General features: G+C 48.0%; 1 protein-coding gene and 1 long non-coding RNA gene across 3 annotated transcripts in view; one reads left to right on the plus strand and one right to left on the minus strand.

Annotated features, from left to right (window-relative positions):
* Positions 1–24,535, plus strand: part of LMX1A (LIM homeobox transcription factor 1 alpha) — a 161,872-nt gene that overhangs the window by 98,645 nt on the left and 38,692 nt on the right. For both annotated transcript variants that reach the window (XM_060644438.3, XM_060644437.3), the window contains exon 4: positions 12,246–12,478. In XM_060644438.3, the coding sequence (XP_060500421.1) occupies positions 12,246–12,478 (233 nt within the window). The remainder of the gene's footprint in view (positions 1–12,245; positions 12,479–24,535) is intronic.
* LOC132686580 (uncharacterized) lies at positions 5,289–12,302 on the minus strand. The gene is made up of 3 exons (XR_009613780.3): positions 12,071–12,302; positions 11,504–11,720; positions 5,289–6,244 (listed from the first exon to the last, which is right to left on the minus strand). It is a non-coding gene; the product is annotated as an uncharacterized LOC132686580 (long non-coding RNA).

The raw sequence follows: 24,535 nt of genomic DNA on the forward strand, positions 1-24,535 counted from the left end.
TTTTTTTAAATGTTTATTTTTGAGAGAGATACAGAGAGTGAGCAGGGGAGGGGCAGAGAGAGACAGAGAGAGAGACAGAGACAGAGAGACAGACACAGAATCGGAAGCAGGCTCCAGGCTCTGAGCTGTCAGCGCAGAGCCCGACGCGGGGCTCGAACTCAATGAATCATGAGATCATGACCTGAATGAAAGTTGGACACTCAATTGATTGAGCCACCCAGGGACCCCGCCTTCTTAACCATTTTTAAGGGCACATTTCAGTGGCATTAAGTACATTCCCATTATTTACTACCATGTGTCCACAGAACTTTTTATGCTGCAAAACCGAAACTCTACCCACTAATTAACAGCTCCCGGTTCCCTTCTTCCCCCAACCCTTGGCAACCACCGTTCTGCTTTCTGTCTCCAGGAATTTGGCTTTTCAAGTTACCTCCTATAAGTGGAATCCTATGGTATTTGCCCTTTTATAAGAGGCTTATTTTTATTGTGGTGTAGCATGAGCCAGAATTTCCTTCCTTTTTGAGACTGAATAATATTCCATTCCAATATATTCCAGTGTAGATGCCACATTACATTTATCCAGTCATCTGTTGATGGGCACTGGGCTTTCCTTTATTTTTTGGCTGTTGTCAGTAATGCAGCTGTGAACGTGAGTATACAGACATCCCTTTGAGTACTTACCTTCAATTCTTTGGGGTATATACCTAGAAGTTGATTTGCTGGATTATATGGTAATTCTATTTTTAATTTGTTGAGGAACTCCCATACTGTTTTCTATAGCCAACAGTGCGTAAGCGTTCCAGTCTCTCTACATTTTTGCCAAACTTGTTATTTTCTGTTGTTTTTTTGTTGTTGTTTATTTATTTATTTTTTTTATTTTTTTGTTCGTTTTGATAGTAGCTGTCCTAATTGGTTGGGGTGTCTTCTGGTTTTCAAGGGATGGCGAGAGACTTGAAATGGATGGGGAGAGTGGAAAAGGGTAAAAATACGAATAAGAGATCAGAACAGTCTCATTTCCGCTGGGTCAGACATCACAAACCTTTCTGGGGCTCTCAGTACACCCCGGCCCTAACAGGAAGGGGAAGGCAACACAATTTAATGACAAAGAGGTTGTATTGGAAGTTCAGGACACCTGACTGTTTTTTACTCGAGCCTCCACCCCCGCTGGGTTTGGGGAGTATACACAGCACGCTGTTTACCAGTTTTACCTTCTCTGTGAGGAGGATAATAAAATCCAACTCCCTTCTTCTCACTTCTGTCAGAGCTGAGATATCACACAAGATCGCGCATGCTTTGAGATCTGTGAACCGAAGGCATTCTGGAACTTTAGACTATCCAGAGATAATTTCCGTCCCTGATATGGAAAGGGAAAGTCCCACATGGCAGCTCTTTGTGGCTTCTGTGCCATGGTGGGGCATGTTTTCTTCCGATTGTTAGTCAACGTGTGTCTTTTCCTGTCTGCCCTGGAAGACGGGATGATCCCTGAGAACAGGTGTTGAACATGAGAAGAAAGAGCACAGTAACAACTGTCAATGTTTTGAACGCTGTCTTGTGCTAGTCGCTGTACCAGAGGATGATTGAGGGACATCATCATTGGTCTTCAGAATACTGGAGTATTCAACATTGGACTCCGTTGATTCAGTAAGGAGTTCTTGGGTTGTGACAGGATGTCTTTTTTTTTTTTGGATGTATAACACAGCGGTAATAATGAAAAGTGATGGTGACAAAAGCGAACAGAATCCATAGAGAGCTCCGTGTTGCCCCCTGCTGGGATCTCAGAATCTTTCCCGTCAAAACATCATCAATAATGCCCTTGTCCTTCATACTTTTCTCTCGCTCGCTCGCTCCCTCTCTCATAGAGCCCAGGAAGCACACAGTCTTTGTAAGAGTATACATTGTATTGGCCACGTGCCATCCAGACAAGCCAAAAATTGTGGAACAATAGGAATCTGTGCCTGGACTATCAGCTAAAAATACCCCATTCCCTCTGCTCTGTTGTTTCCTGCGTATGTTTAAGAGTGTCCCAGGAGGCTGATGAGGATGAAGGGAAAGGAAAACTGACAATTTCAAAGGAAACCGAACCTTTAACTCCCTAAAAGGGAAACATATATTTTCTGTAGGTCTGTTTTCTGTTTGTTGCCATTTTTGCATGCCTGTGTGACAATATGGAAAGTCTGTAATATGAGTTGTGCCACCTTGGCTTGGATTATTGGAATCCGTGCTTTTACCACAGTCTTTTGCTTTATGGTCTGACTCGTAGACTGCATTCCAGGGTTTGGTAAAGAAGAGGGGAAGGAAAAGAAAGAGCTCCTAAGCAGCAGACCACTGTCTCACACACATTTTCCACACGTTCAGCTGGTTAGGGTACTGGTTAAGGGCTGGAGGAACACATTTCCATCCCTAGTTGGGCCATACGTAACCTCTTCTATTTCTTGATCACTGACCGAGCCTCAAGCTCTGGATGGTTTTCTCAGTAATCTCAGCTTTCTCTGTGATTTGTGGTAGGTCATTGATCCTTCCTTGGCGTTGGTTGCTTTCCATTTATAAAGTGAGGGAGGGGTTGACTGATCTTTTTGGGGGGGGGATTTCACAGTTAGGGGAGCAAGGCAAAAATAAGGATGTCTCAATGCGGGTCCACACAGTGATCAGCAGCCTCAGTAAGAAGCAGTCATCTGAGAGCTAAAATGATAACGGGGCAAGGGTCTGTCCCAAATATTTGCGAGATAATGTCAGCATTAATTAAATAGCAACTGTTGGCTGTGGTTGGTTAAACACGGAGCTGCCGACTTCCTGAACATATGCTGGGTGTTAGGCAATGAAAGTGGGCGTTGGTCAACACTGGTTGGCTGATGTCAATATTTACCTTGAGTTAGGGTTGACCATAGCCATAGTTGCCTGAATGAAATTCACAGTTTCCTCTCGAGTATTTGCCCTTTCATATTTGTCTGTTGGTCCATTCTCCAATAGCATATGAAAGACTTGTTAAATTTTGATTTACTTTGTCATACTAACAAAGAACAAAGCCTTGAGATACACATGAAGTTCTATTTTTGGCTCAGTCAGCTGTCTTGAAATAAATGATCTTATCCAGATATTTACATGGGCAGATTTGGTGAATTTGCTTTCAATAAGGGGAGGTCACAGTTTCTACTTATTGAGAGCGGCTAGTATTGTCCGATACCTCAAATACGTTGTCTTGTGTCATTTCCAGAACATCTTGTAAGATAGTTATGATCTCGTTTATAGATAAGGAAGCGGAGGCCCCAAGAGAGTCTGTAACTCACTCAAATTCTCAAAGGCAGAACCAGGATTTGAATCCAGGGTCTATCAGACTTCAGACGCCATGCTGTGGTCATTTGGTCTTCCTGACTCTGGAATGGACGCTTTGTAAGGACCAGGAAAGTACTTAGGCCACCATTTCGAGATGGAAGCTGCCCATTGCCAGCAGTAGTTTCGATAGGCGACGAGCCTCGTATGTTACCCTGTGCTTCTCGGTGAGCCCAGCGCCTCCAGGACGTGCAGACGTCGTACTTAGCGGTTCTCATCCCATTGTATGGTCCTCCTCACTGCTCCCCAGGAGCCCCAAGGAGACAGAGACTCTGATTGGCTCTGCCCGCCACTTATTGTTTTCCATTTTCTCCCCACTGCAGAGCCTTGAGACTGTCTCCTATAGAAGATCCTGCCACTTCTATTGTCCTCGCAGACTTTCCCACCGCCCCAGGACCACAGGCTCAGTTGCTCATTGTGGTGGTGTTGGCTCAGCCTCAAGGACAGAGACCTTGAGCCAGCCGACAAGGTTGCTTCTGTCACTACTTCTAAGGCCACAAGCCATGCTTTTGCTTCCCAATACTTTTGAATTCTCTTCTCTCACCACTTCTCCTTCAGTTTAGCCACATGGTCTCCCAGACTCCCAGCAGCAGATTTCCCCGACAGACAGTTTTGGCTTATGGCCAATCCCTGTCTCTGTGCCTGGATGACCTCAGTTACCAAGTCAACATGGCACTTAATGAGTGCTGCTATGCTGCCCCCTGGTGGAGAGGGTGGAAACAGTGACGCACAGATGACGGCCTTCTTGTTCAGGAGCCACGCAAAGACCCTCTCCTGCTCTCTCAACTGAAGGTTCGCGTACCTGATTAAAACTAGATTTGGTAGTGCCCGTGGAAAGGCAGCATGGTCGGTAGTTGCCAGCTGTCCGAGGTGAAAATCAGCTCTGCTTTCTTATGTCACCAAAGAAGTACACAACCAGTTGGCCTCTAGTGAGAACCGGGGGTTTTCCGTATACTTATTTTCTCTGCCCTCCTTCCACTTAATTGTCTATGGTGTGGAAGCCTTGAGAAGCTCCCTGTGAGGTGTGCAGGCCTCTGGGTCAAGGCTGATGAAGATCTCGGTCTTTCCAAACACACCCTTTGTTCAGGAACCTTCTGGAGTGTCATAATGGGGGCTTCTCCTTGTATTCTTGCTCAATCCTCACGGACCTCAGGGCCAGGGATAGCTCTCGGTTTGCGTGAGGCTGCCATATTTCACGGTACTGCTGTACATGGGAAGTTGTATCATCAGCCTCAGGGTTGATGTGGGGACGACACAGCATCTAGTGTCTGGGGTCTAGAGGATGATGGAGCAGTGGGCAGGGGGGATGGGTGAGAGAGATTGGAGGAAGCCATGGGCATTCATGGGTGAAAAAGTCAGGTATACTGGGAAGAAAATGAAGCCTCAGTCAGCCTCTGGTTTTTTACCTTGATAGAAAGAGCAAGAAGGCATTTCATCTAACCACATGCCAGGGCTGTTAGGTGAATCCGGACAAATCCCGTGTGGACAGGCTGCGTGCAAACCCTGGCCCGAGGCCCCTTCAGCAGGTAGGAGCTCAGTCCCTGGCTCCGCTGGATTGTCAGGGCTGACCCCCACGTCCACAGCCAGCACCGCCAGAAAGCCGATCCTCTGACATTCTCGCATTGTTCGCGGCCTTGGTCCTGAACTACTTGTCTAATCCTTCTCTCTCCACACTCCTTTCTCTGATCCTGATTCTCCTGGTCTCTAACACTGTGATTCCTCATTTTTTTTTAAAAACGGATTTCTCTCTCCTATCCATATTCCGCTCTTTTTCTCCATCATCATCATTACACCATTGTAATAGTTACCATTTTATTGAGGATTTACTATAGTGTGAAGCACTATGCTAAGCAGTTTCAGTGCATTCGTTCAATTCATTCTGCTTGGGACTCTGTGAGACAGGTGCTTTTATTATTCCCACTTTATTAGATAGTAAAAAAAAAAAAAAAACCCAATGCCACCATCGCCTGGCCAAGATCCCATGGCTAATAAGTGGGGAAGTAGGGACTGGGACCTAAGTTTATTTGGTTACATCGTTTCGCCTCCTTACCCTGTTTCCACAATGCAGTCTGTGGCTGGGCTTCCTTGGGTCTTCCTGGGTCTAACCCCATTGGCCTACATTTTTGTCTATACCCTGAAAATAGCGACCCCCCCCCCCCACCAGGTTTCCTAGCAAATGGGGTTCCAGCAGGAATGATCTCATCTCGGAATCAGCGTAGACCTTGCATGCTGCTGTTGGGTCAGAGAGGGTCTCCCAGACATTGCTTGTTCTTAACCTAAATCTGTGGAGGACAGACCCCTTTTGGGGATCCCTTCAGGTACATTGGGGCCCAAGGGCTGAGTAGCCTGAAGGAACCAACTTGGTGCCTAACCCCTGCCTTTCTTCTACATCCCCTGGCAGCCTCTCAGGACCCAGTCATGGGTCCCGTGACGTAGCCATCTCAGCTGCCTGATCTTTTTATTTGTTTCTCCTGTGAAAACAGTGCTAGAGAGGTTATCAGAGAAAAATGGGAGAAGGAGCCTATGAACCACACACCTCAGAGTCTCTCTCCTGGGGAAGAGAAGCATCATGAACGAGGCTGAACTGAAACATGGTGAGACAGCCTTTGAGTTCACAAACTTGTTCTACGTCCTCTAGAACTAGAGTGCCTCACAAGTTCATCGAGGTGCTAGATAGAAGGAATATGGCGGTTGCTGGCACCCAGTGAGTATTGGAGAAAGACTCATTCCCTCTTTTGTCTCTTCCACGGGCTTCTCTCCCGTTGAAGTAAAATAACTTGGAGGCTGAAATATACATCCTGAGCCTCTTTCCTGGTGGCCTTAGACTTGTTCTCGAGGACATTCTCAGGTGTCATGCCTTCATATGGGCTTTTGAAATGCCCTTGTCTCCTGAGCTGCTGAGTAGGGATTCCCAACCCTGTAAAAAAAAAAAAAAGAAAAAAGCATGAATTAGAGAAATGGGAATGAATTAAGAAATGACCCAGCCCTAATGGCTTTCAGACATGCCTTTGGGGCAAATTGTTTTCTTCATGCAAAATCTTTTCTAGAAATATATTCTAGAAATCTGTATGTAAAAAGGTAGAACGATAGGAGAGCATTCAAGTGAGCTGTTGGTTTTAGCTGGAGTGTGCACACAGGTATGCGTTTGTGAGTCCCTATACAATCTCTTTTGGCCTTAGTTTATGTACACATTGATAATGTATGTAATATATGCACGTATATTACATCTATATAAACCTGTGGATGTGACCGATATGGTTCTGGAAAATACTTTGGAGAATTACCAGAGCATGGCCGTGTCATGCCAGAACACCTTCTGGAGAGAGGGCTGTGTTGGTGCCCAGGTGTGGCCTCCTCATGAGGAGACACGAGGAATAGACATGCCCCTCTGCAGCCAAGAAAGGGGAAGGACAGTGGCTTTCCTGAGGCCCGTTGGTAGAAGAAGAACCCTCGGGGCCTGGTCTCGCTGCTCCCATCACCCACCTCTCTTCTTGTCTGCTATCATCGCAGGCAGCCAGCACAGGGCAGGGAGGCGGGAGCTGGGTTGGGCTTCTCTCCCGGGTCCTGGCCCGCGGCAGTGGGACAGTCCCAGGCCTGTGCTCTGTCCCGCAGCTCTGTGAGCAGTGAGCCCCCTGGGTTCACCCCCCCACCCCCACCCCCTGGGCCGCACCGCACTCTTAAGAGACAAAGTCGTGCCCACATCAGGGCAGCTCACACAGCTAAGGAAGAAGCACTCTCCCAGGACAGGACTCCTAAGCATACGTTGCCCCCTTGGGGCAAAAAATATCCCCAATGAGCAAAAGCCGGAGAGGCAGGGTGAGTATGAACGACTAAAACTGGTGCTATCCCTGACGGGTCGCAAAACACTGCACATCCACGTGCTCATACGGTCCTCACTGATCCAGCAACGTGTCGGCATCATGATTGCCTTTTGTATCTGAGCAAACGGGAGCCGCAAAAGATTAAGCGATGGGCCCCCAGTCCTCCTCACTGCTTGGCAGCAGCAGAACCTGCCCACACAGGCTCTCTCACCAAAGCTGAGGGCTGCCCGTCTCCCAGCTTGGGGCTCCCCCAAGAAAAGGTGCGAGCGGGACACAGAATGGGATTGCAGCCAGGCCATTTGCCTGCCTGGTAGAGGGCAGGGGAAAGTGCTAGCAGGAGGAAGAGAAAGGGCAGAGGGAGAGGGCAAGACCAAAGATTCTGTGCCCCCCTAAGCCAAGTGGGTGGGTCTCTCCTCTGTGCCACTCTGGCTCTTGCCCTCCTGTATACTCCGGATACACGGTAGTGTGGTCTTGGTCTAGAGCCTGCTTCCTGCTGGAGACCGGGAGCTCCCCGAGGCCAGGGTGGCCCCATGGACCGCCACATCCCCAGTGTCTCCATGCCAAGGGCGTTCACCAGCCGGGGAAGAACGCTGAACGAGACTTAGTCTCTGGGATGGGCACTACTCTGGGGGCTTTTCCGTGAGCTGGAGGGTATTGTTCCCATTTCACAGGTGAGGGAGTTAGACGCAAAGAGGAGATAAGGAATCATTCGGAGGGTTTTCACGGGTAGGAGAATTCATAATGGTAGGAAAAGTTGGGAGTTATTATGTCTGCCCAGAAGAGCTGGACGTTTTGGGAAACCTTGTCTAGCTTTCCAAGGGCACAGCCAGCCTGCCAGGCTCTGAACCCAGAGTGAGGTCTCATTAGCATTCAGAGGGGGAAGTGACCGTGGGGGACGCCATCCAGGGCATTGGGAAGAGACAGGCTGTGTTTTAATTACGACCTGGACTTCTGAACAAATCCTTTTCTCTGCTTGTCTGAGCCTTAGAGAAAACAACTTGTGGGAGGTGTGTAGTCGGCAGCTGGGTCCACACTGGTGCCTGTACAGCTGTGTATACATCTGGCACACAGGTGGTGGACTGCATGTGCCTCTTCTCCTTGAATTGCTCTGGGGGTGAGTGGGGGGGGAGGGGTGGGCACAAGAGTCAAGGTGGTGAGGTGAGCTTGACCTGGTCTTTGCCCGGAGGGGGAGAGTTGGGTGGAGAGAAGGGAGAGAAACAGGGCTGCCCCCCTCTTCCTGGTCTGTAATCCCCCGCTGACCGTGACCATTTGAGCCCAGACAACTCCAGCCACTCCTGAGTCAACATGGCGGGCTTTCTTTGTTGAGCTCACCCTGACCCTCCCGTCTCCAACGTGGGGGAGATTTTTGGAGCGGGGGCTGAAATTAAGAAGGGCGGAGAAAGGGGAGGAGATTAACAGGGTGGAAGTTAGACAAGCACAGATGCTACCACCTGCGGCCGCAGATTCTCAAGTGCTTGTTGACTCCCTGGGAGCGTTTGCCTTGGGTCTGTTTAACAGTTCATTCCAGGGGAAGGGGAGGAGAAGGAGGGCTTTGGGGACAAAGGGCCTTTGACCGGGTCCTGGAAAAGCATTGATTAGTTTGCTCAGGTTGGCAAACAGTGACTCGGGACTCGGGACTCGGGGCCAGGGATGAACTGGGTGATTTTCTGCCCGGGGGCATGGCAATCCAGCATGGAGGCAGGGAAGCAAAAGCAAATGTTTAAGGGACTGGTGTGGAGAAGGAAAAGGCGGGGCTGCTGGCATCTGGAATTCTGGTTTTGGGCTGTCGTCAGGGGTAAAGGAGCCACGTCAGCCCCTTGGAAGTTGAGAGGCAGCGGGCAGGCATATCAGGATGGGTGTTTCTAAGGTGCTCTTGATGGCCAAGGGTGGGCGTAGGGGCCGATGTGGTGACCCAGGGCCTGGGCTGAGAGACCGCGAGCTCATGCCTTCCTGATCCTGTGCTGTGCTGGAATCAGCTACCGCCTGGCCTCTGTCCTGGGAGGCTGCTCCATCATGGATTCACCAGAGGCAGCCTCATTCTCTTCCCCAAGCCTTGGCTTCCTTCGCCCGAAGAATCTGAATGGCCTCCGTTTTGCTTTCGCCAATCCATGTGCAATGCCTCTTTGGGAACCCCTCCTTCACTTCCTCTCCACCCTCAAAACGATTCCCTTCTTCCAGGAAGCTTCTAAGACAAACATGCAGACTTCACGCCATAAACCAGTATGGCTTCAGAGCTGGGAAGCGATTGATTGTATTACCAACAAACTATGGCTTTATGCCATTCTGTTTTCTGTTCACTGGACATTGCCTTGTACTGTTTGTGTTTTCTGTTTCCCACAGGTAATCCTCTATGGGTAGACATTATTTGATTCTTGTTTGTTTGTTTGCTGTGCTCCACGGGGTTGAGGACCTTGTATAATTTTGTGCCGACAACGGTGACCCACACCTAACAGACACTCCGTGTAGACTTGTTTACACACACGAGTGCTGCCCGGGTGGTGGTTTCTTCCCCTCCCAGTTAAGACAGACAGTGGATGGTGTTAGTGCACGGTAGGTACTTCTGAATGAGGGAGTGAAAAGAAGAGTAGACTGTAAATGAATATCTGAATGAACTTTTGGAATGAATGGGAAAAAAAGAAGACTGAATGACTAAGTGAATGTGGGAAAGAGCTTTTGTGTTGGGATTGGCCACACTGAAGCCATTTTGGTGGTCGGCCTGTCTATAGAAAAATGCCCTTCAGTTCCTTCTGCTTCCTTAGCTGCTGCCGGCACGAGGCCTGTTAGCAGAACACGGTGGCCTCGGCTACCTGGATGTGCTCTGAGTCCATTGTGTCTTGTCTTCATGGGGGGGGGGGGTCTTGGAGTTTTTATACCCTCTGGCCATTTCGTCTTCCTGCCACCATCCCCGCCCTACGCCATCTGAACTGTCGGTGTCCGTTGACCTCGCTGGATGTGAGGACAAACAGAGAGATCGGTTCGGAGAGAGATTCTTTTCTCCCTGTTGTGCTAGTACTTAAAAAACAAAACAACTTTATTTTGGAGATACAAAAGTGAGTGGTATAATGCATCAATCCCTGAGATGTTTTCAGGGCATATCATCTCTGCGCTTATGCCAAAGGCGTCGATGAAGGCAATTACGTCATCATGAGGCAATTTTAAAAAAAGAGAAGAACAAATAGATCTGCTGTAAATTTTAGTCTGTCCCAGACTGCCCTGAACTGTTACTGGCCTGGGGTGGGGGGACGAAGAAACAAGTGGCTTTTATTGGGACCCGCCGTGCGGCAGTCCCTACGTGAGGCTCTTTGCACAGGTCGTTTTAGGAGAACAAGTTAGATCCATGGGTCAAATCGCTCTTATGGAGTCTCCACCATGTGCAAGAGGTTGTGGGCTATATTCCACAGGCCTTGTTCTTCAAGTACAGGCTGTTGGCAGGAGAAGTTATAAACATAGGAAAATCTCAATGATAAGGCAAGATTAAGATGTTTCAAGTTAGCAGTAGGAAGCAATCCCCGGAAGACTTTTGGAGCTGGAAGGAATTGGCCTAACTCCTTAAGGACAGCCAGGAAAAGAGTGCAAAGGTGGGGGGAATGGCCTGCCCATAGTTGTGCTGACGGTTGTAAGCGTAGCTGGTAGATCCAGCCCGGTGGATCTTGCAGCTTTTTGTGTCTTGAAACATCTCCAGGAAACAACCGAGTGAGCCACTCAGACTGTTCATGGCAGGGTGTTCAAAGGAGAGGCAGTTCCTTCACATTGAGGCAGGGGAGGCTGGCTGGACCCAAGACGGTGGTTGGTGCCTTGTCCTGAGGTTGGGTTGGATTCAGTTAGACCAAACAGAGAAGGGCGGGCTTTGCGGGAGGGTGGATTGGTGTAAATGGTGTAAATACGCCCAGAAGCGAATCAGGCACGGTGTGTTTGCAGGAGTGGAGACATCATCGTCATCATCATCCTCCTCGAGCTGTGCCCACCAGGAGCCCGGGAGCTTCCCCGTCTCCAGATTGGGGGTTCTGGTCCCCTCCTCTCTGGTTCCCTGCTGCTGTCGTATCAGTGACCCTTGTCTCTGCTCTACCCTTCGTACTACAAAGAGTTGCTTTTCCTAAACAGGGCTCTTACCGTGTTAAAAATTGCTCAGGGACTCTCCACTGCTTGCCACACGCTGTTCAGCTTGAGCGTGTGAGCGGTCACGACTGGCCTCACCTGCCCCCCCACTGTTGAGGCGCCCCACCTCCAGCCTGCTGGAGCACACCCGGGCACTGTTGCGACTTCAGACCTTCACACAGGGGGTCCCCTCCTCCCCACCCCTTTAGGCCGTCAGCCTGCCAGCCTTCCTGTCTTTCCTTTCACCAAGATGCACTGACCTCATGATAAAAGGCAGCTGACTCTAGGCGCCCCCGATCGGATCATTCTTGTTTCCTCCTCCGGGTCCCGCCGCCGTCATTTAGATGTGTCCTCTCTCTTCCGTTAGCCTGCGCTCATTTCTGAAAGGGATTTTCTTTTATTCATCTCACATCACTAGTCCCTACTGCTTTGGTTTGGCATAGACAGACACCCCCTTCTGTGGCTTGTTGAAATTAACTGAAATGAAATAAGAACGAAGGCCTGAGAGAGAGCTGCGTTCACCCAACGCCACGCTGGGAAGCTGGGGTGCCATTTATCCCTCCGAAACCAGATGACGCGTCGGCACGCCCTGGCCGGCTTGCTACAGATTCACGTTCTGGGGCCCCCCCTTTTGCACACTGATGGGAGCGGGCCCGGACATTTGGGTTACTCCCCAGGGATTCTGGGCAGCTGCCTGGCGCTGTGTGTGTAGACCACCCTCTGGGAGGACCATGTCCTGGATGACCCCAGTTACACCCTGGGCATTAGCTCAGACTGTTCCCAGCGCCTCTGCCCCTGCGTTTTGTAAGCCTCTGTGCGTCACTCACCCGAATCCCTTGGTTCGGCCTCCTCCAGGAACCCAGCATCTGGATTTCAAGTGTATTTCGTTCCCAAACATCCTCACCCCGGGGCTTGGAGTCTCGGGTGCTGTCGACCTGAGGCCAGCTGGCCCCCATCCGACCTTTCTCAAAGACCCTGCTTCCCTTTCTCCCCTGCTGCCAGGCTGTTTGCTGTCAAATGTGGGGGCTGCTTCGAGGCCATCGCGCCCAATGAGTTCGTCATGCGGGCCCAGAAGAGCGTGTACCACCTGAGCTGCTTCTGCTGCTGTGTCTGTGAGCGGCAGCTCCAGAAGGGCGATGAGTTTGTCCTGAAGGAGGGGCAGCTGCTCTGCAAAGGGGACTATGAGAAGGAGCGGGAGCTACTGAGCCTGGTGAGCCCAGCGGCGTCAGACTCAGGTGAGTGAGGCGTGGGCGGGGATGCGGGACGCGGCGGGGCGTGGGGGGCAGCTGGGTGGGCTGACGGTCTGGTCTGCGTTGCTTTTGCCCTAGAGGACCAGCCACCGGGGCAGCCCAGCTCCACAGCAAAGCAGCTCTGTGCATCACAGGCAGTACCTTTGTAAGGTTGGCATGATCTCTTACTGGTCAGGAATTGCCATGGCGATGCCGTGTAACAAATTACCCCCAGATTCCACGTGTCACAGCTGTAAACGCTTACTCATGCTTCCCAAGCCTCTCGGTTAACGGCAGTGACTCCGCTTCAGGCTGAGGGTCTGCAGCTCACCTGGGATCTGCTGAGCTCAGCTCTAGGCCGCAGACCAGGCTCGAGTCCGCTCTGCGTGATTCACGCCAGGCTCCAGGCTTGAGAAGCGGCAGGTCCAGGGCGTGGTCTTCTCTTGCCAATGACAAAAGTGCCAGGGGGCACACCCGACCCTACCTGTGCCTTTCTGGCCTCGGTTCATAGCATATCTGCTAATGGTTCACCGGCTAAAGCAAATTAAAAGCTTAAGCCCAAGGGCGCCCGGGTGGCTCAGCCGGTTAAGCGTCTGACCCTTCGTTTCAGCTGAGGTCACGATCTCGAGGTGTGTGGGTTTGAATCCCGCATCGGGCTCCGCAGCTGGCAGTGTGTAGCCTGCTTGGGATTCTCTCTCTCTGCCCCTCCCCTGCTCATGCTGTCTCTGTCTCTCTCAAATAAATAAAACACTTTTAAAAACTTAAAAATAAAAGGCTCAAGCCCGAAGTCCAGGGGAGGAGAAGTACACTACATGCACCTCAGATCCCTCCGCGGGTATAGTTATGTGATACTGTTCCAGGGTGTGATGAGTTGGAACCAGTAATTCAGTCTACCATAATCACTGAGCTGCTCTAAGCCTCTGTTTCCTCATCTGTCAAGTGGGAAAGCTGGAATCTGTCTGAGGCTCCGTGGGTCACGCAGAGAAAGGAGCTAGAAAATATCTGTACCACGACCCAACCCCCACCCTTCCTTCCTTGGAAGGGTGTGTGTGTGTGTGTGTGTGTGTGTGTGTGTGTGTGTGTGTGTTGCAGGGGTTAGAGGGAGGGTTGGAGAGGTCCCGAGATTGTATACAGCAGGTTTCAGGAAGCCAGAGAAGTTGAACTAAAAGTGTCGAGGCTGAGCACGTGTTCCCCCAGGGCAGCATTTGTCTGGCTTGCCCCCCCCCCCCCCCCGGACCCCTCCAAATCTACGAGAGCCGCATGGCCTTACTAAATTCTTGCCGTCTTGCTATCGCTGATCCCAATGCAATTCCAGTCCCCTCAGCATGGCTGTGACCTCACATCATGCACCTCTTCAGGCTGTCAGGGGGCCTCTGAGACCTCCCACTCTTCGTCTGGACTTTGCTGGATTCCAGCACATCAGCGTCTCCAGCACTCACCCCCACACCTTGAATTTTCATTCCCTCTCTGCCTCTCTCCCGCACTTTGGGGTCTTGCTGGCACATTCTTGCAGCTTCTGTCTCGGGGCTCTTTCACCAAGGAAGACTCTTAATCCCTCGTGCGGGTGAGTTTACCCTTAACTTCTCCTACGGGGCCACGGATCCCACTTTATTGCAGTTGCCTGTCTGGCTGTTTGTTGTTCTTGCCAAGTGCTAAGCCCCGGGAGGGACAGCATGTGTCTCTTTTTACCACCGTGTCCCCAGGGCTTAGCACAGGCCCGGAACACTGAGGGTGCTCGATCGACATCTTTGTGAGGGAAGGAATAAACTCATGAAGCAAAAGCACTGCGGCAAGACGCTTGAGTCCACGGGGTGTGGGGGCGGGTGGGGGCCTCACCCTGGCTGCACCACGGATAGCGATGTGACTTGGGGCAACTTTCTGAACCTCTCTAAGCCTCAGTTTCCACAGCCGTAAAGTGATAATCATGGCTAACTGACAGTTCATGCACACTAAAAGCCTGCTGTGCGGTAAATGCTGGTCCTTAGCGAATGCCTGCCGGCCTGGGCTCTTCATAGCAGTGTGTTTGCTTCCTGCACCTTCCAGTTGGTTCTTCTCGCCTGGCTCTGCTTGCAGCCTTAAGTAAGCCAACACTAGGACATCCCCACTCCTACTGGGCTTGCCAGTCTTAAGTTTTCCTGGATTTGTTTTCATTTGAAAGCAATTCCTTCTCAGGAACACTGCCACTGACATAATGAGTATCTCCTCTGGGCTAATTGGGCCCATTCTAAACCAAGCTTCGTGGCCTCCACTCGGTATACAAAGGTCAGCTCACCCGGTATTACCCCTTAGGAGTCTTGCTGTGGCCCACCCACTTAGGCCTCCTTCCCGGAATATTGCAAAATCTTCAAATTCCCAAAGGGCTTAGGTGCCATGGTGATCAGAATGCCAGCATGACTTCATAAAGATAGGCACATCCAAAGGGACATACCATTCTTTCTCACATGGAAAGAAATGCTGTGGTTGAGCCTTTCTTGGTACGTGGGGCTTGACGATGAATTTATCCAGTTGGCCCCTGTGTTAAAGACTCACAGATTTTAATTGGCTCCAGACTTAGTACGAGGCATTAAGGTATCGTGTCCCCACCCCACGCCCCACGCGAAGACAAAAAAAAGAAGCTGGGTCTGAGCAGCGTTAATAGAAGTATAACTTCCAGGGGCGCCTGGGTGGCTCAGTCGGTTGAGCGTCTGACTTCAGCGCAGGTCATGATCTCGCGGTCCGTGAGTTCGAGCCCTGCGTCGGGCTCTGGTGCTGACAGCTCGGAGCCTGGAGCCTGTTTCAGATTCTGTGTCTCCCTCTCTCTCTGCCACTCTCCTGCTCACGCTCTGTCTCTCTCTGTCAAAAATAAATAAACATTAAAAAAATTAAAAAAAAAAAAAAAAAGAAGTATAACTTCCAGAGCATGGGAACTACAAGACACCCACTTTTCTGACCCCACTCTCAGCCATATGTTCAGTTCTGAGCATTTTCTTTTGAGGCTGATAATGACAAAGTAGAGCTTTCTGGTTGATCTGTGTACAGATTCATTCAGTAGATGTAGGCTGAGTGTTTGCCTTATGCTGGGGAAGGAGTCCTAATGTGAATGGTAAGAATGATGTGGGGGTGGGGTGATCTCAAAACCACGTCAGGTGAAGAAATTAGAAAAGTAAAGACTACATAAAGGCATAGCTGCTGCCTTCAAATGGGTGGATCAGACCCATTTCTAACTTCAGAGAGCAGAGAATTAACTTTGTTAATTATTTAACAAAAGCATTGAGCACTCACGTTACAGATGCAAAGGTAAAGGCAAGGGATTTGGACTCCACGTTGGGACTGTTAGGGTGTCATTGTAATTATTAGAGCTAACAAAGAGCAGGGCTACTCAAGGACTCCCACTTGTTGAAAGGAGTATCGAGTATAGAGTATCCGTGTGGTGGGGGAGGAGAGTGGTTTTAGAGGACTTCCGTCCCTTTCAACTTGAAAAATCATTGTTTTGCTGCTATAAGCAAAATGACAAAGTCGCAGTTGGAATCCAGTTTCTGTATTTTCTGTAGCATTCATCTTGTCAATTACATAAACATTACCTGTCTTACGTCACAAAGTGTTTTGTGTGCCGGAGTGCCTGGGTGGCTCAGTCGGTTGAGCGTCCGACTTTGACTCAAGTCATGCATGATCTCACGGTCCGTCGGTTCGAGCCCCGCGTCGGGCTCTGTGCTGACAGCTCGGAGCCTGGAGCCCGCTTCGGATTCTGTGTCTCCCTCTCTCTCTGCTTCTCCCTTGCTTGTGCCCTTTCTCTCTCTGCCTCTCAAAAATAAGTAGACGTTAAAAAAAAAATTAAAAACAAAGTGTTTTGTGTGCCAAATCCTGCCTCGCTAACAGGACAAGCTTCTGAGCAACAGGATGGTACGTATAACTTCCTTTGTTCCCCAAACAAAGTGTAGGGTGGGGCCAACGGAAGAGTGAGTGATCAGTAAGTCCCTAAGGAGCTGAATTACATTTCAGGGAAAGAAGTCCTCCTCGCATTAGGGGTTTAGAGAGACCAAGCCATTTTTAGGAGGTGTCACGGTCCAAATACAATTCATCCTCTCATTTCTGTCCCGAGCGCTCCACATACTGTAGGTGCCTGGTAAATATTTGTCGAGGGAATGATCAAATGGGCTGTCGTCTTTAACGTTTTTATCAATGACTTGGATGAAGACGCAGAGGGCAGGTTTATTCGATGTGCAGATGACACAAAGCTGGCCGGGAAGGCCGGTGTGGCAGCTGACACTCTCAACGGTCAAAAAGATTTTGACGCGCTCACAGAATAGCACAAAGTGGGCAAGATGAAATTTAACTATTGGGTTCCACAATGCACTGGTAGTCGTATGGCATGGCGCCTGTTTTGATGGAATCCCACATGGGGTTTACTTGGCCGTAAAGTAGACGGGAGCCCCCAGGGAGGCTGTCTTAATGGACCTACCATGTCCCTAACGTAATAGCAGCTCCAGCTCTGCATTCCTTAGGGCACATTTAGCGTATTTGGTCTAATTTTAAGTGATGCGTTTTAGGACGTCACTGACAACCCAGAGAGGGTCTGGAGGACAGCGATGAGCTTGTTAAACAATAGGTGGCTAAAGAAACGCAGTGCATTTCGTTTTGGGAAAGTAAGGCTAAGGGATAACAGGAGAGTTCTGCCCATTACGTGGGGGTGAAATAACAGATTCTGGTGTCCAGCAGGGGTACCGACCAGACCCTTTATGAGAAGTGAAAAAGACTTGTGTCTCAACATTTTAATTGCAGTGGGCGGAAGACGAGGCCAGTGACCTCTAGGGCTATTTAAATCTAGGGTTCTAGAATCTATGGTTTTATGATGCTGACTGTTCTGACTTACACAAGAGCATGCGACATATTTACAGCCAAAAGGAACACCAAATTTGGAGATACTTAGCTGCTGGATCTCTTTTCTAGTGTGGCCAGAAAAGCTTCTTTTATCCTGGTCCAGCTGTGCCAGGGGCCTGGAAGCAAGCTCCCAAGAAGAAAAATGGAATTTGTAGGAACAAAATCAGCCAGTCTCCCTAACATGGGACAGTCCTTTGAGTTGCATATGGAGAGCGTCACACTCCCAGGGTCCAAGATCTCTTTTCTCTGTCTCGTTCTTTCCCATTCTTCCAACTCTCACTTAGAAGACTGTTCTCTCTAAAAATATGCAGTCTTTCTAGAATGTACCACCCAGAAGGGGATGAAATCTTCCACATGTGGTCTGAAGTAGCACAGTGTTGTTATTACTACTTGTCATGGGTGTCACATTCGTTCTGTTGATGTGTCCCCGTGGTTTCATTGGCTTTTTTTGACCGTGGTGGGGGCTTCGGGGCTGCCTGTAGGCAACCGTGGCTCCTGGCTGGTCCATGTTGCATTTCTTAGTTATCTACCCCTCTTACCTTCATGTTTCAGCATCAGAGGTCATCTGAGAGTGACTTGTGCAGCAGTTTTTAAAACCTTTTTATTTTGATGGGGCTCCTGGGTGGCTCCGTTGGTTAAGCATCTGACTCTTAATTTCAGCTCAGGTCATGATCTCATGGTTCAGGAGTTCGAACCCTGCGTCCGGTTCTGAGCTGACACGCTAAGCTCCATGCTGGAGCCTGCTTGGGATTCTCTCTTCTCTCCCTCTCTCTTTGCCCCTCCCCCCAACTTGATCTCTCTCTCTCTCTCTCTCTCAAAATAAATAAACATTATTTTTTCTTAATTTTGCAATAAAATTTTAGATTTATAGAACAATTGCAAAATAAGACAGAAGTTCCCATATAGCCTTCATATGGTTTCCCTGAATGTTAACATTTCACATTTATGTGTACATTTTGATACATATATCATGTGAACTAAGAAATTAACCTAGGTATAGTACTATTAACTCAACTATATAAACTAAAGCTATTATTTGATTTCACTAGATTTTCTACTAATGTCTTTATCCATTTCATTCCATATTCAATCCAGGTTACCAGGTTGTGTTTCGTTTTATGTCATTTTTACGTTATATTGCCTTTCTTTTTTCCCCCATTTTTGGGATCACTGATGTCTAGTCAGAATTTCATTTCTTGCCCCTCCCTCTGACAATATCTTTATGTTTCATTTTTTTTTATCGGCCCTCACCATCGACTCAAACTGTGTTTTTTGCTTGTCCGTTCTGTGACTTGTTTACCATTTTAAGGCTTTCTTTCCTGAAGAGCAGCGTGCATTAACATTTTTAAAATATTTATTTATTTTTGAGAGAGAGAGACAGGGTGTGAGCAGGGGAGGGGCAGAGAGGGAGGGAGATACAGAATCCGAAGCAGGCTCCAGGCTCTGAGCTGTCAGCACAGAGCCCGACGTGGGGCTTGAACTCAGGAACCGCGAGATCGTGACCTGAGCCAAAGTCACTTAACCGACGGAGCCACCCAGGCACCCCTAAGCATGCATCTTAGATTATGCCCAGAATTGATTCCTTGGCTGTTAGGTTCTTCCAGAGTTCAAACCATTATTAATTCCTCTTGGCTTACCAACACTTCCTCGATCAGAACTAAAGTCCAAGAGTAGCTGGCCCTGCATTCCTCCTTTTCTGAGAATTGCAACCATCAGCAGGGTAAGGCAGGGCTCTTTTCCATGCTCTGCTTTTGTAGAGGGATTTTCCCAAAGGAAGCCTGGGCCAAGATCCCCGTCATGAGGATGCCTTTCTGCAAAGGAGGTTTTAGATTTCAAATAAATACAGCAATTCCATGGCCTCTGTTTACCCAGTAGTACGCACTGCTTGGGAAGGCTTCTACCCCTTCTCACCTCATGGTCTACACCCCCCTGGCCCCAGCACAGTGCCCGGCATGCAACAGGTGCTCAGTAAATATTTGCTTATTGTGTGAATAAATGAACTTTGTCCTGTTCTTACTAGCCTCTGAGGTCCTTAGCAGAGAAGCACCAGTCTCCAATATGACTCTTACTAGGATCTGGAATGCAGATTCCGAATACATACTGAAGTTTGGGGGTCCTTCTCTCTCAATTTTCCTTAGGATGTGGGTTATTGCCACTTTAGGAAGTCTAGATGCTTCTCTTGTTACTCTAATTGTGCAATACATCTCTTTTTCCTTCCTTTCTGAGTCAGGTTTAGATACTTGTTTTAATTTCCATCCACAACCTTGGAATTTTTTTTTAAATTCATTATAGGGGGTCCTGGGTGGTGCAGTCGGTTAAGCGTCTGACTCTTGGTTTCAGCTTAGGTCGTGATCTCAAGGTTTGTGAGTTTGAGCCCCGTATAGGTCTCTGTGCTGCCAGTGTGGAGCCTGCTTGGGGTTCTCTTTCTCCCCTTCTCTTTGTCCCTCCCCAACTTTCTCTCTCTCTCTAAATAAATAAATAAATAAATAAACTGTAAAAAAAAAAATCGTTACAGAACTAATGAGCCTATCTTGGTTCCAACGTATCTTGGGACGTAGAGAGGCAGTGGTTACCTGACAAGTTTGGAAAAATGCCTGACTGTCCTATAGGATTATCCCTGTTGGTTCATAGTCATGAATTTCAGGATGCAAGATTGAAAGAAAAAGTGAGCAGGAGGTATGAGGGAGTGTCATTTTCCTTATAGTAGTGCAGAGGGCTTGGGTCTAAAGTTAGGTCTGCATTTGAGTCTTGTCCCATACTCATAGCAGTGCGACCTTGGGAAAATTACTTCCCCTGTCCGGGATTCTCCTTCTGAATCAGTGAAAAGTGGTCAAGGGCCTGAAACTTGGTCCATGTTTAGTAAATGGCAGGCATTGTTGTTGTCTCCTGGCTCAAGGGTTTGGTAGCTCATGGCTCATATGCTTATTTTTCATCAAAGATCCATCATTTACAAAAGTCTCGTCTTCTGTCTTTGCTGTTCTGTTTTGGATGCTTCTGGAGAGCTGACCTGGGGCCATGTCAGGGCATACAGAGAGTCTGTCTGTCATTTTGCATGGCTAGGATGTATGGGCTAGAGATGGACTGAGTTACACCATTGGCCTGCAGGTCTCAGAGGTGCTCCCCAGTCTCTGAAAATTATAGGTAGTTCTGCATCTTGGAAAGTCAGTGCAGGCCAGGAGGAAACCATCTTGCAGTCGCCTCTGGGATTTCATAGGGATTTCAAGCAAGAATAGGAAGCATGTGTTGAACTCAGCTACTGTTCTTTTATAGACTGGGGAACTGAGGTTTAGAGTGATTCTGCTCTGAGCTCTTTTGGGCGCCCAAGTATCTTCTTATTCCTGAATGGGACGTATTCTGGAATGTGGCTATCCTGGGGGGTGGCTCTCTCCATGCCTCTTGGTCCGAGGGTGGTGGCATGTCTCCTGTCTTCAAATGAATTGCTTTGGGAATGGATTGTTCTTCGCATCTGCAGCGCTAGTCTTGGACTCCACGAAGGACCTTTGAACCTGACAGTTACCTGTTGGTGAATAGGCCTGCTGTGGTTGCTCTGTGAGACACCGTCATCTGTTTGTGTCCTTCCAGGCAGTCACCTTATCAACCTTTAATCCAACAGATATTTCTTACAGATGCCTACACTGTCTCAGGATCTCTGCTAAATGCTGTGTTTTAGTTGCAGGAAAAGAAGGGCAGAGGAGTTCGAGAACACAGAACAACGCAAGTCAGGGAAATGTCCCAAAGCCAACCTCCTAACGCCTGGGGAGCAGGGAGGCCCAGATATAAAGTGATATAAGGAGGCTGAGAGCTGGGAAAGGGACAGCCTGGAGATTGGTTTTGTTATTCTTTCCTTTAAGAAACAAAGGGGCGAGCCTGTAAAAAACAGCAAGAAGAACCTTACTCAGGTATTAAAATACTCTGATAAATAGTATAGTTGTTAAAAAAATATTTCAATCATATTTTATGTTTTCCTCTAAAGCAGTGTTTTTTTGTTTGTTTGTTTTATTTTAAAAAAAAATTTTTTTTTCAACGTTTTTTATTTATTTTTGGGACAGAGAGAGACAGAGCATGAACGGGGCAGGGGCAGAGAGAGAGGGAGACACAGAATCCGAAACAGGCTCCAGGCTCCGAGCCATCAGCCCAGAGCCTGACGCGGGGCTCGAACTCACGGACCGCGAGATCGTGACCTGGCTGAAGTCAGACGCTTAACCGACTGCGCCACCCAGGCGCCCCTAAAAGCAGTGTTTTCAGAAGACTCCTCTAAATAGCATTTTCCAGAAAATTCTAGCTACAGATTGGTAAAATATATACGTATTTTTATCATGACCTGTTATACACATTTTGTGCGTGTGTGTATGAAATCACGTTTCAACACATTGGCGTGATGATATTTTCTATTCTCTTTATTTTTTAATTATAGTCTTATCTTTATTAATGTCATAACCCACCATTGGATCATGGCCCAAAGTTCAAAAAATACTGCTTCTAAGGGCAATTACTTAGAAACCTGTCCCCAGGTTTTAGAATTGGTATGAATTCTTCAAATTTCAAGCCAATAGCTCTGTTTTAATCTTGTTTTGTTTGTTTGCTTGTTTTTTTACATTTATTCATGTTTGAGAGACAGAGAGACAGAGCACCAGTGGGGGTGGGGCAGAGAGAGAGGGAGACACAGAATCCGAAGCAGGCTCCAGGCTCCGAACTGTCAGCACAGAGCCTGATGCGGGGCTGAAACTCCCAAACTGCGAGATCATGACCTGAGCCAAAGTTGGACTCTTAACTGACTGAGCCACCCAGGCGCCCCTCTGTTTTAATCTTCTATATCTACTCATCTGTGTTAGGTGCTGAGAATAAGACTAGACACTGAGGAGATCATCTGGCCCCAAAGACTTGGCACAGTGCCCTGCACAGAGTAAACATGAAGTAACTATCACCTGCTTTCATTGTTGTTAGCATTATGAAGGGGACGTGAAAAACCTGGATCATGACTAGCACAAAAGTCTTCGTGGACATTTTCTGATTTCTTAATCTGGCATCTCTGGATAGCAGACAAGAGAAAGTTGTAATTGCCTGAGCCCTTTAAGTTGTTTTTAGAATCAAATTTTGTCTCTTGTTAGTATCACAGCCATGAAATTGACTATCAGAATTATTTGTTGCCTTCAGTCTGGGGCTCAGTGCTTCTTTTCTTTTCTGAACCTTTGTCTTCCAGTGTATTTGTTTTGTCTTCATATTATAGATGGAGAAATAAGGACACAGGATACTTGAGTCAGGGATAAGCCAGAATAAGAACTTAATTCTACCAATTACCAAGTCAGGACACTTGATACTCAGCCTCTGCTATAATTGTGAGTTGAGTAGAGTTTATCTTTCATGCTTGAAAAGTTACAGGCAATGTACAAACTCAGACAATGCATTATCTCTTTTCCATCAACTGTAATTTAATTTGGGGTCCTTATTTTGGTAGAAATCATAATTTAAAATGAGTGCAATTGCTTCAGAGTATATTTCAGCTACCATAGTGTGCTGTGTGCATTTATTTCTCTTACACAACCCCTGTAAGAAAAAAATATCAAATGGACAGTCGACCGTTGTGATTTTTGCATGACGATGATGTTAATAATTATTGAGCCCTTGCTCTGCACAAAGCATTGCTTTAGGCACTTTACATAAATGAAATAACCTCAAATCAAGCTGATGTGGGAGGCCATGTTATGATTATTCCCACGGTACAGCTGAGGAAGGTGACCATGGAAAAATTAGTAATTTGCTTAAGGTCCTATAGCTAGTAACGGAACGAGACAGAATTCACACTAGGGCAGTCCAGCTCCAGAACCTGCATCATTAAGCACTATGCTGTGCTGTCCACTTGATAAAAATGTGAGGTCTATTTTAAGAGACCTCACGTTTTGTTCTCATGTGTCACTGACAGCTCTCCCTGGCTGCCTGTGGCAATGCTCCAGGTACTTGGTGGGACTTACTACCTGACAGACCCCAACTGAAGAACCTTTTCACGTATAATTAAAGCAATGAAAACAAGGTGATTCGAACTAAGTTTACACTCCCTTTCAAATCAGTCAACAGTTCACCTTCTGTTCTAACTCTGGACCCTCCTTAATAGTTAATCACGATCACTATACTTCTCATGGGCATCTCCTATAAGGACGTAGGCTTTGAAGGATCCAAAGACAGCATGGCATGTAAATACGGAAATACCTTAAAATGTGCGCACACACACACACACACACACACACACACACACACACACGATTGGTTTTGTTTTGGTTTTTACAATTGTTCATCAAACTTCTCTTCTGCTCTGCAGCTATCTGATGGTTCTAGGAAAACAAATTGACCTTTTGGTCCAGATGAGAGGTATCAGCTGTGCCACCCACAGTCCTCATTAATTCAATGAATAAAAGTACAACAAGGGAGTAAATCAGTAAATATCAAAACTTCTAATCGGCTTCGCTGATCTGCCATGTCCTGCCATCTGTTATGACCCCGCTCTCAGGAGAAATGCACTCAGATTTGTTTTTCCAGTGATAGTGTTGACATTGTGCCTCTATCTATCCATCCTTCTATTGGATCCTTTTGGAGTACAATGGCAAGACTTTGCAGTGTGCCTGGTGAACGTTAGGAGTGAAGTCTCTGGCCCTGGAGACTCAGCCTAAGACTTTGACCTTCTCCTACCTGAGCTAAATGACCAGAAACTCCATGTCCTTTACTATTGTGTAGTAAAGATGGGGGTGGGGGAGGAGGCAAATGCAGGGAAGATACTGGTTTTCTTGCAATGACATTCCAGCCAAGCCCGTCAACGTTTAGATTTCCAACCCAGAGATTTCACGATGGATCTGAAGATGTTTTAGACCATGTAACAAGCAGAAGAAGGAACCAAGTGTGCATTGGCATCAGCCCTAAGAGAAACCCTAGTTGACTAAGGTTTGGTGGCAAACCAGGCTATAGCTTCTTCTGAGCACTTTGGTATTCGGTGCTGTAAAAGTGTATGGAAAACCATGTGATTTGAGAACCATTTGGATTCCTGGTGGTCCACGCCCAGGTTTGCATGCCGGGACCCAGGGGCATGCTGGCTTTTTCTTGGTGATTCCGAGCAGGAATTCGAGTTCATGTGCATGCATTACGAGATGGGGTCAGTGGACCCTGCTGGTATTCAAGGTAAGTGTCCAGGAATTTCTTAGGAATCTGTAAGGGTGGTAA

This window comes from Panthera onca, chromosome F1 (genome assembly GCF_046562875.1).
Source record: "Panthera onca isolate mPanOnc1 chromosome F1, mPanOnc1 haplotype 2, whole genome shotgun sequence".
Lineage (NCBI taxonomy): Eukaryota > Metazoa > Chordata > Mammalia > Carnivora > Felidae > Panthera > Panthera onca.